Raw genomic sequence first — 16,559 nt, forward strand, 5'->3', positions numbered from 1 at the left:
ATTACACAGGACGATTATCGGGCAGACAAGCGTTTATATAACGTTCCTTGCCGATAATTGCCCTGTGTATAGGGGAACGATCAGCAGATGAACAGGCAAACCCTTGATCTGCTGATCGTATCGTTTTAAAAAAAGTGAAATATTATCGTTGTCGGCCGCACATCTCCCTGTGTAAACAGGGAGACGCGCTGCCGACATGATGATAATGTATTGGGTAGAGCGATCGGAGTAATGAGCGCTTGTCCCCATCCATAGTTCTGTGTGACAGGAGCAAACGAGCGCCGATCAACCATGACTCGTTGATCGGTGCTTGCTGCAGCGGTTGCTAAAGGGCGTTTTACACCGGCCGACTGTATAGTTGATCGGCGCTCGTTTGCTCCTGTTACATGGAGCTATGGATGTGGACGAGCGGTCGTTACTCCGATCGCTCGTCCCCATACATTATTATCATGTCGGCAGTGCTGCCAACGACAATCTTTTACTTTTTTTAAAACTATACGACCAGCAGATGAGCGTTTGCCCGTTCATCTGCTGATCGCTGCCCTTTGTACACAGGGCAATTATCGGCAACGGGCGTTTTATGAACGCTAGTCTGCACGATAATCACCCAGTGTAAAAGGGCAGTGACAAAGATCGTCCGAGCGTGCATGTGGCCACACACGCATGTTTTTTTTTACTATGGTAGGGGGTAATAAGCTGCTACCAGACTCCTCAGGCAGCGCTTGTGTCCCGTAAGAACAAATGATTGGGCATGTAAAATCAAACCTGCCCAATTCCTCTTTCCCTGGCATCTGCAGAGGACGGATGAATGTATTAGATTGGGTCAAATTCTGCCAAAATCAGTGTGTTCCGCTTTCGTTCGTGTATGGAAAGGCTTGGAATACCCACAGAATCTTTTCAGTGCAACTGAGGAGCGACAATTATATCAATAAGAAAGATGTAGAGTGGAAACAAGTTGCTTACAAGTAAAAAAAAAAATATCACTTTGTTTTTTGCTTTTTTTCCATCCCCCACCAATATTTTTCTTTGAGTTATATCGCAAAAAAGAGTATTGGTATTATTTGACCTTCACTAACCTGCATTGCATCAAAACGTAAGGAGCGCATGTACTAAGATGCCATAGATTACTTAGTGACCTAAACTACTGTAAATAAGTAGTCTGAGGCAAATGTTAAGGTCACATTTATTTAATTTGTTGTTGCTTAGAGATGTGCACTCCCCTCGGAAATATTCCAGCCCATGTGAGCTTAGTTATTCTTCCTGCGGCTTCCAGCTCACCTTGGGAGTATCTCATGTGACTGACTGTCTGAAATGGTATATGTGCACTTGCAAGTCACTTGGCTCTTTCCATTCTCCGTATTTAGCGAGCGATGGGACGTGTGCTGCTTAAACCTGGATCGCTTCCAGATTGTTGATGTTTGTCATGAGACTTCTCATAGGATCAGTGTCCTATTTTCAGTCCAGTGACTAGGTAGTGATGTTAGCCAATCCTTTTAGAGATTAACTACTTTGCTGCTGTAGTTCCTCCACGCCATTTTAATGGATATTAAAACAGTGTTATTTTTAACCCCGTAGGTGTAATGAAACCTAATAATCCTATGTAAATGATTCCAAAGGGCTAAAATTGGATTTATTTTCCGTGTTGCTATGTGTATAGAATTTTAAATAGTAAATGTTTTCTATCCTAGGAAGATAAACGCTGCTATTCTCAATAAGCGTTTCCCTTTTGATCATCATTTACATATTTTATCTCTTCGCAATGTGGTGATTGGTTTGAGGGCTACTCTGACAATTAACACGCACTCTCTTCGCTTGACTTTTCCTGTAACTAGAAGAGACTGTAATGGAGAGCGCAGGACACGTGCTCAACTTGCGCTCTCCTTCTCCTGACTTTCTTGTTCACCGTCGGTTGTTATGACAACGGACAACAGAGTCATTGGACTCCTATGGTTTTTGTATGTGTATATATATATATATATATATATATATATACACACTGTATCCCACTTTTTGCTGTAAACGCTGACGTTAGACTGTAGTATATGGACAAAAGTGTTGGGACACACCTTTTTAGATTATTGAATTCAGGTGTTTCATTCAGTCCCATTGCCACAGGTGTATAAGATTGTGACTGGTATTATTGCGAAGTAGAAGCGTTTAGGAATCAGAGCAACTCGGCTACAAAGTCGCAGACCACGTAAAGTCAGAGTGGGGTCGCCGAGCGTTTAATTTTTTTTCTTTATAACCGATGGGGGGGAATTTTTGGTGCATGGCCGATGTCCTAACGCCACAGTTGTGGGGCATGGCCAGTGAGAAGATGCGACAGATTTATTGAGAGGTCTGCACCTCTTTATAATACTGTCACGTCTTTACTTTAGCAAATATAGAAAGCTAAAACTGGCGTGTGAAACGGCGTTCTTCGTAGATCATGCCCAATGTATCTAAGCGCTTATGCACATGGCCGTATTATGACATGAGCCGTATATGTAGTGTCTAGAAGAGGATTGGATACTATCCTGGGCGACCAGTAAAGCTTTTCCCAAGGAAAGAGCATTTACAATTTTACGAATGTCTGGGCTGCGCTTGCTTTCTTGTAATGCCATAGCAACATTCCATTTTTAGCTCTGAAATATATGAATAAAGTGTGATTTTGCCCAGTGTATGTGAGTAATTTTATCTATTATTTATCTATTTCCAACTGAGATTTCAGAGGGCATCCGGATTCCATCGGCATTTAATCCCCGTGGGTATCTGGGTTTTCTAAAACACAGAATCTGACCCAGATTATCAGAAAAGCAATTTATTGTTGCCCATAGTTTGGGAACATCTCCAATGAGCGCTGCAGTTTAGGTGCATTTTCAAGCGCTGCGACTACTATTCTGGGCATAAGGCAGGGTCTCCATTTACAGGCTCCCGGCGATTTTCATGTCTCATTTTAAGCACGGTTCATACTGGCATCATGGTTTTTTTTTGTTTATAAACACCGTATTTTTGAGGTGTGAATACCTTTTAAACTTCCGAAGACCATTCTGAACATTTAGGGTAAACGGCCCGAAAAACGACTGAGGAGTCAGAAACAGAACGCCTCCAAACATCTGCCCATTGATTTCAATAAGAAAAAAGGCGTTCTGTTCCATGGCACTTCTTGGAACGTTTTTGGAGCCATTTTTCATAGACTCTATAGAAAAACAGCTCCAAAAACAGCCGTAAAAAAACGCCGCGAAAAACGCAAGTGGCTTAAAGTCTGAAAATCAGTAGCGTTTTCCCTTGAAAACCGCTCCGTATTTTAATACGTTTTTGGTTAAGCGTGTGAACATACCCTTATAGTCTTTTATAGACCACTTCCTTTGTCAGCAGCACTGTTTGAACACATTGAGTTTATTCTTGAACATAACTATAAGACCCCATTTACATGTGTTTGATTTGACACTGACTTCGGCGTGGACTCCACCTCAAATACGACAACAATCCGTGTGCATTGCATGTGAATGTGGTTTCCAGAAACCAGTTTACATGTTGCGGAAAATTTCTTGTGCAGATTATTTGTATTTATTTTTTTGCCTTTTACCACAGAAATAAAATCTGCCTCGTGAAGGAATTTAGTTAATTTGCGTAGCCCTTTCTTGCATAGTCTTAATGACCAGTAATTTTTCATTGTTCTACGAAACAGTAGGTAGCTGTCTTATCGCTAATAGGATTGTTTAATTTTTTGATAGCATGAGACATAGAATTGAATTAGCGGAGCAAGGACAACACTGTGTGGTGTCTAGATTATTGGTTATGTGTCTCTGGAAGTTTATATAAAAATTAAGAGAACTAATGGTCGTCTATCAAACCCCTATTTAGAGTTTGTCCTCCTTCTCAACCAAATTTTTTTTTTTTGTTTTTTTAATGTAGTCTGATCCTGCAGTCCTGCTTCCCTGCATTTGTCTCCTACTTAATGCTTCCGTACATTCGGTAGGTTAACAAGCAGTAGTGGACAGATAAGAGGGTATGACTGCAGGATCAGGCTGCGCAGAGTTTGTTTGTAGTCTGTTACCATGGAGACACATAGGTCTGCTTAGGAGCTGTAGAAGCAAAACGGTATGAAATTATTGATCAAGTCTTATAGTGAAGTTGCTTTATATTCCATTTTAGATGCATTGGAGTCATAATAAAAGAATATTTGGTTGCGAAGGTGAACATATTCCTTTCTAAAGTTATCAGGGATTGAAAAATAAGGCTACCTGTGTCCCCATAACAAAACATCCTGTGTTATCAAAAACTGTTCAAAGCAATTAATTTGAATCGATCCGGTTTTCTAGCATTGTTTGTAATGAGACCCAGTGTTCCTATGATAACACTGAGCTCTCAGACTACAAGGATGTGTTTTCATGGGGGCACAGGCACAGATTTGCTAACAGACTTGAAATATATATGCCTCTTTACTGGCTTCAGCTAACGAAGGCTCGGTTTACATCACATTTTTGCCAGTATGTTTTACGTGCACTCGAGGAAAGCACCTGACATACTCCGTTAGTCAGAAGGAGTCAAAAGGGTGCGCTTTTGGCCTCGGGCTGGTATATGTCACTATACTGTCTCCTTTAGATCTATGGAATAGCGTAGTAGACTACGCTATACCATCTAATGGGATCTGTCAAAAAAGGATATTGTGTGGTAAATGTTTTTGGATATGGGAGCCTTTGGGTGACGTAAGCCTGCGATGTATGTCATGAGTTTTTCAATAGCTTTTCGTGACACATCCGTTAAATGGATATGTTTATAACCTATAGGTGATGGATGCCTAACAGTGACATCTGTGACCCATAGACTATAAAGCGATCTGTTAAACGTATACGGCGTTAAAATGGTCATGAGCGTACATGATGTATACGTTTAACATATACCATTATAACCTGTGGGTCACCGATGCCACTATTAGTCATCCATCACAGCCTACGTTTAATGTATACGTCAGGAGTTTTTCCTGGCATATACGCTAAACGTAGGCCAAAAAAATGTGATGCGAACATAGCCTTACTTCTGTGACCAGGGACCTTATGTATTTAAGCTAGTGTTGACCGAGAGAAGGAATGTCCGTTGTTTCAATTTTACAGCTAGCCACAAAAAAAGTGAGATCTGTGATCTGGTTGCTTTGAGCAATAGCTCCATTTTTTATTTAATTTTTTTTCCCCCATGTTGTTTTTAAAGCCAAAGGCCCAGTGCGAGCATTTTACACTGCGTGATAGGAATTGATTTCTGTGCGTAATGGGTAGGTAGACTTTTAGGAAAAGGACTAGCATATCACTACAACCGCATAAAAGGTAGTTTGCTATTATTCTGCTGCTTCCTTATGAAACTGGGCATATCGCCCAGTCATGTCTACATGGGATTGAATAATTCTTACCCTGTGTTCAGTAACAGGTGCAGTCACACAGGGGCGATTGGCAGTCTAAAAAATCTAAGTGAATTCACATCGTAAAGCAGTTTCTGTCCAGAACTAGGGGGATGGGCAATTTATTCAACTGGTGAAGTGTGCGCAGTGTTTTCATAATGTTCTTTGTCTGTTAAAAAGAGGACCCTTAATGAAATAGTCTACTTTTCTTAGAAGACTTGATAAACAGTTGGCGTCCACCTCTCCACAAAGATCGTTTCCACAATCCCCATGTATATATTTATTCATGGTCGGACATGGATGTTTCTTTCTGGATTGTCATGTATGTTGGTTTGTTTTTTTTTTAGAAAATTTGTGGCAGAAGTCAGCAAGTTTTAACTTTTTGCTGTGGATTAGCCCCTCTAGAGTTCAATGGAGCTAATCTGCAGCTTTCCAGTGCGTAATCCCTGACCATAATAAACATGCTGTGGATTTTAAAATCCACAGCGCGTTAACGTTTGCGTGGATATTTTACTGAGTGTATGAATTAACCCATTCACATGCATTGCCAGTGAAACGTTAGCGGACTCTGTCAGGGTTTAGGTGCGGAACAGTGTCTAAATCCTGTGAGAATCCTACGCGTGTAAACATACCCTAAGGGTTACACGCTTCGATAATGCGTATGATTCGGTGATATAGTGCCTATTTATTTCCTCCTCACCACAGTATTCCCTATTCTTCTCGTCAGCTGCTTGCTTGCACTTTCCGTAACGTCAATGGAGAGGGCCGCAAGCACGCCCCCGTCTGTTGAACCCTATGAAGAGTACACTGGCCCTTGAGGATCACCTGACCCGCACCTATCATGCATTTATGGAATATATATCCTGTAGACATGCTAAAAATGGGAAAACCCCTTTACGTGCAAGCACTTTGCCAATAAGCGCCCATTAGACTGTGGGCACCTCCTGACCATGAGCCATTAGGCACTGCTGAAATGGTCAGGCTGCCTTTGCCTCTTGTTTATGAGGTGGTTTTCGACCGTGTAGGAGGCTGGGATGCGGCCTACAAATTTGCATCATAGAATCTGTTCTGTTTTATGAAATAATGTTCCCATCACAGCTGGAATCACTTTTTCAATGGTTCATAAAGATAGATCTGAATAACGTGTGCGCCCCTCCTCCGTTTGCATTGTCTTTTCCCGTCACGGTTTTCGGTATTATTTAGACTTGGCTGATACAAGTGTTTTTCTTGCTCTTTCATGCATATCCGTTGCTTATATTTATCTGTCTGATGATGGCAAAGAGAAGATCTGACATTTTGTTTGGTAATCTAGCATTTATATTAAAAAGGTTTAGGAGAATCTTCACGTCTCCTCTTGCTGTATTGTTAAAATAAATGTTGAGCAAAAAGTAAAGCGCTTTGAAGCAAATTTACTGGGACAAGCCTGTCCTTTTATGAAGCATGTGCGTGCATAGGGAACAATAATATTCTCTACTGAGCACTGTGAATAACGCCTCTGGCACTTTACGGTCACGGTAGCCAATTATTTCTATGGTCGCATTTAGTCACATGTCTCAGGAATAATAGGGTCAGCTGTGGGGAGGAAAGAAAATGAACTTTCATGACTGTAATATGAGCTGCATTCCTTGAAAGCACTTGCCTTTACAGGCCTGACAAGTTCTGATTTATTTCAGTAGGATTGACTTTCCTAGAAAAGCTCTTTCTAGGAAACCGAGAACAGCAAACATATGTGCCAAAGATAACCCAGTCGAATGTTCATACACTACGTTCGTCACAAAGATCATGGGAACCGGCTGACATGCTCTAAACACCACAGTCTAAGAGAATGGTTAACAATTAACATTAGACTCATGTCCAAAGAGTCTGTAGGCGAGTAGTAATGTCTGGTGCATTTTAGCAGAGATTTTTAGTCAATACACAAACCAGATCCCACAATAGTAACTCTGCTGTGTACGTTTGTATGCTGTGATGCATGTTGAAAGTTTTAAATCAATTGTGCACTGTGCTGTTATAAATCACCTGCTTGCAGATTAATATCGACAATAAAATAACTTGTAAGAAAAATTTAGATTTGATCAAGTTTCTTTCCCAGCAAGTTGTTGTATATGTACTCACCCTATGTATCTGGCTAAATATTTAAAGCTGGCTAAAGACATGAGATTTTTGTTGGTGGGTCCTGACCGTTTTTGGGACCTGCCCGTGCCAACTATGGTGTCCCCGGATGTCTGACAGAAGGAAAACTGGGAATATAGAAGTTGCATTTCAATCTATTTGATCCTGCTCCCACCATAGTTATTACATGCCCATTTGGCTTTTCTTACCTGGTTATGCTCGTGGTGGAGAGATCTCATGTCGTTGCCCAGCTTAAAGGGGCTGTCCAGTTTTAGCAAATGTTCTTTTTTTTGTATAATTAAAAGTTGTACAATGTTCCAATATACTTTCTGTATTCCTCAATGTTTTCAAGTTCTTCTTGTTGTTCAGTAGGAACATTCATTGTTTACATAGTCAATACAATTCTGTTGATGGTCATGTGATGGAGACACAGGTGTTGGGATCGGCAGAAGGCAGCTCTGATACCCAAACTGCAACTTAGGGCTGGGCAATTAATCCAAAAATATTCAATTTAGCGCAATTAATTGACGCCATCTTGCGAATTTTGGTTTTATCAATTTTTTCCCGGTTTAAATTGTATCTGCATCTTCAGGGCGCAGATACAGTTGAATCCAATGGTAGAGATGGCGGCCTGTCTGCGCCGTGCCGCACAGACCAGAGGGATCTCCTACACTCGTCATTGAAAAGGGGTTAGGTGAGTATGTATGTTATTGTTTTTATCAGGCACTATTGGGGGCAACTTTTGGGGCTTTACACAGCGTGGGGCCGCTATCGGCAACTTTATACTGTGTGTGGCATATATGGGGGCATTATATTGTGTGACGGCAGATATAGGGGCGTTATACTGCATGGAAATCAGTTACATGGGCATTATACTATGTAGACGCAGCTATGGGGGCATTATACTGTGTGAAGGACAGTTATGGGGGCATTATACTGTGTGGAGGACCGTTATGAGGGCATTATACTGTGTGGAGGACAGTTATGGGGGCATTATGCTGTGTGGAGGGCAGTTATGGGGGGTATTATACTGTGTGGAGGACAGTTATAGGAGCATTATACTCTTGAGGCAGTTATAGGGGCATTATAATGTGTGGAGGGCAGCTATGTGGCATTATACTGTGTGGAGGACAGTTATGGGGGCATTATACTGTGTGGAGGACCGTTATGGGGGCATTATACTGTGTGGAGGACCGTTATGGGGGCATTATGCTGTGTGGAGGGCAGTTATGGGGGCATTATACTGTGTGGAGGGCAGTTATGGGGGCATTATGCTGTGGAGGACAGTTATGGGGGCATTATACTGTGTGGAGGGCAGTTATGGGGGCATTATACTGTGTGGAGGGCAGTTATGGGGGCATTATACTGTGTGGAGGGCAGTTATGGGGGCATTATACTGTGAGGAGGACAGTTATAGGCGCATTATACTCTTGAGGCAGTTATAGTGGCATTATACTGTGTGGGGGACAGTCAGGCTGGGTTCACACGACCTATTTTCAGACGTAAACGAGGCGTATTATGCCTCGTTTTACGTCTGAAAATAGGGCTACAATACGTCAGCAAACATCAGCCCATTCATTTGAATGGGTTTGCCGACGTATTGTGCAGACGACCTGTAATTTACGCGTTGTCGTTTGACAGCTGTCAAACTACGATGCGTAAATTGACTGCCTTGGCAAAGAAGTGCAGGGCACTTCTTTGCAACGTAATTTGAGCTGTTCTTCATTGAACTCAATGAAGAGCAGCTCAAGATATACGAGCGTCACAGACGCCTCGCATAATGCGAGGAGGAGCTTTTACGTCTGAAACGACGCAGCTGTTTTCTTCTGAAAACAGGCTGTCATTTTAGCCGTAAAAGCCAGCTAGCGTGTGAACATACCCTTATGGGGGCATTATACTGTGTGGAGGACAGTTATGGGGGCATTATGCTGTGTGGAGGGCAGTTATGGGGGGTATTATACTGTGTGGAGGACAGTTATGGGGGCATTATACTGTGTGGAGGGCAGTTATGGGGGGTATTATACTGTGTGGAGGGCAGTTATGGGGGCATTATACTGTGTGGAGGACAGTTATGGGGGCATTATACTGTGTGGAGGACAGTTGTGGGGGCATTATACTGTGTGGAGGACAGTTATGGGGGCATTATACTGTGTGGAGGACAGTTGTGGGGGCATTATACTGTGTGGAGGACAGTTATGGGGGCATTATACTGTGTGGAGGACAGTTATAGGGGCATTATAATGTGTGGCGGCAGCTATGTGGCATTCTACTGTGTGGAGGACAGTTATAGGGGCATTATACTGTGTGGAGGACCGTTATGGGGGCATTATGCTGTGTGGAGGGCAGTTATGGGGGCATTATGCTGTGTGGAGGGCAGTTATGGGGGCATTATACTGTGGAGGGCAGTTATGGGGGCATTATACTGTGGAGGGCAGTTATGGGGGGTATTATACTGTGTGGAGGGCAGTTATGGGGGGCATTATACTGTGTGGAGGGCAGTTATGGGGGCATTATACTGTGTGGAGGGCAGTTATGGGGGTATTATACTGTGTGGAGGGCAGTTATGGGGGTATTATACTGTGTGGAGGACAGTTATGGGGGCATTATACTGTGTGGAGGACCGTTATGGGGGCATTATACTGTGTGGAGGACCGTTATGGGGGCATTATGCTGTGTGGAGGACCGTTATGCGGGCATTATGCTGTGTGGAGGACCGTTATGGGGGCATTATGCTGTGTGGAGGGCAGTTATGGGGGCATTGTACTGTGTGGAGGGCAGTTATGGGGGCATTGTACTGTGTGGAGGGCAGTTATGGGGGCATTATACTGTGTGGAGGGCAGTTATGGGGGCATTATACTGTGGAGGGCAGTTATGGGGGCATTATGCTGTGTGGAGGGCAGTTATGGGGGCATTATACTGTGTGGAGGGCAGTTATGGGGGCATTATACTGTGTGGAGGGCAGTTATGGGGCATTATGCTGTGTGGAGGGCAGTTATGGGGGCATTATACTGTGTGGAGGGCAGTTATAGGGGCATTATACTGTGTGGAGGACAGTTATGGGGGCATTATACTGTGTGGAGGACAGTTATGGGGGCATTATACTGTGTGGAGGACAGTTATGGGGGCATTATACTGTGTGGAGGGCAGTTATGGGGGCATTATACTGTGTGGAGGACAGTTATAGGGGCATTATACTGTGTGGAGGGCAGTTATGGGGGCATTATGCTGTGTGGAGGGCAGTTATGGGGGCATTATACTGTGGAGGGCAGTTATGGGGGCATTATACTGTGGAGGGCAGTTATGGGGGGTATTATACTGTGTGGAGGGCAGTTATGGGGGCATTATACTGTGGAGGGCAGTTATGGGGGCATTATACTGTGGAGGGCAGTTATGGGGGGTATTATACTGTGTGGAGGGCAGTTATGGGGGGTATTATACTGTGTGGAGGGCAGTTATGGGGGCATTATACTGTGTGGAGGGCAGTTATGGGGGTATTATACTGTGTGGAGGGCAGTTATGGGGGTATTATACTGTGTGGAGGACAGTTATGGGGGCATTATACTGTGTGGAGGACCGTTATGGGGGCATTATACTGTGTGGAGGACCGTTATGGGGGCATTATGCTGTGTGGAGGACCGTTATGCGGGCATTATGCTGTGTGGAGGACCGTTATGGGGGCATTATGCTGTGTGGAGGGCAGTTATGGGGGCATTGTACTGTGTGGAGGGCAGTTATGGGGGCATTGTACTGTGTGGAGGGCAGTTATGGGGGCATTATACTGTGTGGAGGGCAGTTATGGGGGCATTATACTGTGGAGGGCAGTTATGGGGGCATTATGCTGTGTGGAGGGCAGTTATGGGGGCATTATACTGTGTGGAGGGCAGTTATGGGGGCATTATACTGTGTGGAGGGCAGTTATGGGGCATTATGCTGTGTGGAGGGCAGTTATGGGGGCATTATACTGTGTGGAGGGCAGTTATGGGGGCATTATACTGTGTGGAGGACAGTTATGGGGGCATTATACTGTGTGGAGGACAGTTATGGGGGCATTATACTGTGTGGAGGACAGTTATGGGGGCATTATACTGTGTGGAGGGCAGTTATGGGGGCATTATACTGTGTGGAGGACAGTTATGGGGGTATTATACTGTGTGGAGGACAGTTATGGGGGCATTATGCTGTGTGGAGGGCAGTTATGGGGGGCATTATACTGTGTGGAGGGCAGTTATGGGGGCATTATACTGTGTGGAGGGCAGTTATGGGGGCATTATACTGTGTGGAGGACAGTTATGGGGGCATTATACTGTGTGGAGGGCAGTTATGGGGGCATTATACTGTGTGGAGGACAGTTATGGGCGCATTATACTCTTGAGGCAGTTATAGGGGCATTATACTGTGTGGAGGGCAGTTATGGGGGCATTATGCTGTGTGGAGGGCAGTTATGGGGGGTATTATACTGTGTGGAGGACAGTTATGGGGGCATTATACTGTGTGGAGGGCAGTTATGGGGGGTATTATACTGTGTGGAGGGCAGTTATGGGGGCATTATACTGTGTGGAGGACAGTTATGGGGGCATTATACTGTGTGGAGGACAGTTGTGGGGGCATTATACTGTGTGGAGGACAGTTATGGGGGCATTATACTGTGTGGAGGACAGTTGTGGGGGCATTATACTGTGTGGAGGACAGTTATGGGGGCATTATACTGTGTGGAGGACAGTTATAGGGGCATTATAATGTGTGGCGGCAGCTATGTGGCATTCTACTGTGTGGAGGACAGTTATAGGGGCATTATACTGTGTGGAGGACCGTTATGGGGGCATTATGCTGTGTGGAGGGCAGTTATGGGGGCATTATGCTGTGTGGAGGGCAGTTATGGGGGCATTATACTGTGGAGGGCAGTTATGGGGGCATTATACTGTGGAGGGCAGTTATGGGGGGTATTATACTGTGTGGAGGGCAGTTATGGGGGGTATTATACTGTGTGGAGGGCAGTTATGGGGGCATTATACTGTGTGGAGGGCAGTTATGGGGGTATTATACTGTGTGGAGGGCAGTTATGGGGGTATTATACTGTGTGGAGGACAGTTATGGGGGCATTATACTGTGTGGAGGACCGTTATGGGGGCATTATACTGTGTGGAGGACCGTTATGGGGGCATTATGCTGTGTGGAGGACCGTTATGCGGGCATTATGCTGTGTGGAGGACCGTTATGGGGGCATTATGCTGTGTGGAGGGCAGTTATGGGGGCATTGTACTGTGTGGAGGGCAGTTATGGGGGCATTGTACTGTGTGGAGGGCAGTTATGGGGGCATTATACTGTGTGGAGGGCAGTTATGGGGGCATTATACTGTGGAGGGCAGTTATGGGGGCATTATGCTGTGTGGAGGGCAGTTATGGGGGCATTATACTGTGTGGAGGGCAGTTATGGGGGCATTATACTGTGTGGAGGGCAGTTATGGGGCATTATGCTGTGTGGAGGGCAGTTATGGGGGCATTATACTGTGTGGAGGGCAGTTATAGGGGCATTATACTGTGTGGAGGACAGTTATGGGGGCATTATACTGTGTGGAGGACAGTTATGGGGGCATTATACTGTGTGGAGGACAGTTATGGGGGCATTATACTGTGTGGAGGGCAGTTATGGGGGCATTATACTGTGTGGAGGACAGTTATAGGGGCATTATACTGTGTGGAGGGCAGTTATGGGGGCATTATGCTGTGTGGAGGGCAGTTATGGGGGCATTATACTGTGGAGGGCAGTTATGGGGGCATTATACTGTGGAGGGCAGTTATGGGGGGTATTATACTGTGTGGAGGGCAGTTATGGGGGCATTATACTGTGGAGGGCAGTTATGGGGGCATTATACTGTGGAGGGCAGTTATGGGGGGTATTATACTGTGTGGAGGGCAGTTATGGGGGGTATTATACTGTGTGGAGGGCAGTTATGGGGGCATTATACTGTGTGGAGGGCAGTTATGGGGGTATTATACTGTGTGGAGGGCAGTTATGGGGGTATTATACTGTGTGGAGGACAGTTATGGGGGCATTATACTGTGTGGAGGACCGTTATGGGGGCATTATACTGTGTGGAGGACCGTTATGGGGGCATTATGCTGTGTGGAGGACCGTTATGCGGGCATTATGCTGTGTGGAGGACCGTTATGGGGGCATTATGCTGTGTGGAGGGCAGTTATGGGGGCATTGTACTGTGTGGAGGGCAGTTATGGGGGCATTGTACTGTGTGGAGGGCAGTTATGGGGGCATTATACTGTGTGGAGGGCAGTTATGGGGGCATTATACTGTGGAGGGCAGTTATGGGGGCATTATGCTGTGTGGAGGGCAGTTATGGGGGCATTATACTGTGTGGAGGGCAGTTATGGGGGCATTATACTGTGTGGAGGGCAGTTATGGGGCATTATGCTGTGTGGAGGGCAGTTATGGGGGCATTATACTGTGTGGAGGGCAGTTATGGGGGCATTATACTGTGTGGAGGACAGTTATGGGGGCATTATACTGTGTGGAGGACAGTTATGGGGGCATTATACTGTGTGGAGGACAGTTATGGGGGCATTATACTGTGTGGAGGGCAGTTATGGGGGCATTATACTGTGTGGAGGACAGTTATGGGGGTATTATACTGTGTGGAGGACAGTTATGGGGGCATTATGCTGTGTGGAGGGCAGTTATGGGGGGCATTATACTGTGTGGAGGGCAGTTATGGGGGCATTATACTGTGTGGAGGGCAGTTATGGGGGCATTATACTGTGTGGAGGACAGTTATGGGGGCATTATACTGTGTGGAGGGCAGTTATGGGGGCATTATACTGTGTGGAGGACAGTTATGGGCGCATTATACTCTTGAGGCAGTTATAGGGGCATTATAATGTGTGGCGGCAGCTATGTGGCATTATACTGTGTGGGGAGCACTATGGGGCAATATGCTGTGGGGGCAGTGTCGGGGGGTATATTGTATACAGCAGGCTCAGGGTATAAATATTAAATCGATGGTGTGACATGCAAAAAGGGGTGTGGCCTACATAATCGTAATCGAGGTTTCATGTTCAATTAATTGGGATTTTGATTTAGGTCATAATTGCCCAGCCCTACTGTAACTGTAACAAGCTGTGCACCTGTGTGTCCATCACATGACCATGGACAGAATTGTATCCACTGGAAGTAAACAATGAACTTACTGGACATCAAGCAGATATCTTCTAAACCATGAGGAATTTAGGGCCTGTTCACATCACCGTTCGCTTTCCGTTCCGGGGTTCCGTCGGAGGGTTCCGTCGGATGAACCCCGCAATGGAAAGTGAAAGTGACAGCACAGCTTCCATTTCAGTCACCATTGATCTCAATGGTGACGGAAACATCGCTAATGGTTTCCGTTCGTCACCATTCCGGCTGGTTTCCGGTTTTCCGACGGAATCCATAGCGGAGTCGACTTTCCGATTTGATTCCGTCGAAAAACCGGAAGCCAGCCGGAATGGTGACGAACAGAAACCATTAGCAATGTTTCCGTCACTATTGAGATCAATGGTGACTGAAACGGAAGCTGTGCTGTCACTTTCACTTTCCGTTGCGGGGTTCATCCGACGGAACCCCGGAACGGAAATGAAAGGTGATGTGAACAGGCCCTAATACAGAACGTAGAAAATTGTATAACTATTAATCATACAAGAAAATAACATTCAATTGCTGAAACTGAACAACCAATTTTAAGGTATTTGGTGACCAATGAAATTTGTGTCATTGGTAATAAGCTCATCATTTTTATTTTTTAGTTAACATTTTCATTAAAAGTCTTAGGCCTCAAGCACACGGCCTTAAGGATTTTTTACTGTCTGCAAATACGGATGCACATCCGTAGCCATCCGTAATTGCGGAAGCGCCCATAGACTTATTTGGGCCAGTCCGTTCTGCAATTGTGGACAAGAATAGGACATATTCTATATTTTGTGGATCATTTATACGGCCTGGACACACATCCATAAATATACGGAAAGGTGTCTGTGGCCTATAGAAATGAATGGCTCTTAATTTCATCCATAATTACCTGATCCGTAATTACGGATGAAAACTACGGTTATGTGCATGAGGCCTTAGAGGGGAAGAAGCAATATCACATTCATCAATTTTGTTATTTCCTTGTTCTGCAGGAAATGCCCAATTCGGTTTTCTTGGTCATGGAGGTACGATTTTCTACTTTATGTCCGTTTACATGTAAATAGTTTAGTGTAGCTTTGTTCGTATTGTTTTCTGCTCAATTATTATCTTATAATATTATAGATCCCAATCAGAGATTAAAAGAAATAATCAAACTAATTGAACATATAGATGTGTTTAACATTAACTTTTTTTTTTTATATTCCTTTCGCTCCATATGATATGTACTTTACAGATAAACACGATGATCGAATGTACAATATCGGATCGTTTGTCTAAAGATATTTCGAGTCCTGTTTGATCGTTTTCTAATCGTATCATTGATTGATTACTTTTTGCATCTGAGTCCATTAACCCTAAACATTCTTTCAGTGCAGCGCTGACACTCTTCCTTTTGGCATATCCCGATGATCTGTGTCCGCACTGCGTTAGTAAAATGCCTGTACTCTGTTGACCGCTCTTGTGGCGCAGTGACGAGGAACTTTGAATGCCTACCAGCCTTATATTTGTACCCAAATGCGGCTGAACAAGTACCATGCATTCATGTGGGTAAAGGACAAGTGTTTTTTGTTTTTCTCAGTCTTCTCTGTATCCCTAGTCTGAGAAGTCTGAAAACATATTTACCAGATTGTGGACTTGTCTTTGCCAGCACATTATAGGCTGTTATTGTGCAAGCCTGCTAGATTTGTGTGCCTGCGAATAATCTTGATGTTTTTATTTTCAACAGTACTGCAATGGAGGAGACCTGGCAGATTATTTACAAGGTATTTTGATTCCTCTCTTGTAAAACTATAAAGTATTAAAAAAAATCAAAAGCAGAGTAGACTTTTCTTGCCTAGCTTTTATATCTTTCTATTCAAGACAGGGAATCTAGACTTGAAGTGGTAACAAGAGCCTATTG

The 16,559-nt window shown here is 44.4% G+C and overlaps 1 protein-coding gene across 2 annotated transcripts in view; it reads left to right on the forward strand.

The window, feature by feature from the left end:
• The window catches only part of ULK2 (unc-51 like autophagy activating kinase 2), a 90,594-nt gene that overhangs the window by 21,598 nt on the left and 52,437 nt on the right, over nucleotides 1-16,559 (forward strand). For both annotated transcript variants that reach the window (XM_075853006.1, XM_075853007.1), the window contains exons 4-5: nucleotides 15,652-15,684; nucleotides 16,386-16,422. In XM_075853006.1, the coding sequence (XP_075709121.1) occupies nucleotides 15,652-15,684; nucleotides 16,386-16,422 (70 nt within the window). The remainder of the gene's footprint in view (nucleotides 1-15,651; nucleotides 15,685-16,385; nucleotides 16,423-16,559) is intronic.

This window comes from Rhinoderma darwinii, chromosome 2 (assembly GCF_050947455.1).
Source record: "Rhinoderma darwinii isolate aRhiDar2 chromosome 2, aRhiDar2.hap1, whole genome shotgun sequence".
Taxonomy (NCBI): Eukaryota; Metazoa; Chordata; class Amphibia; order Anura; family Rhinodermatidae; genus Rhinoderma; species Rhinoderma darwinii.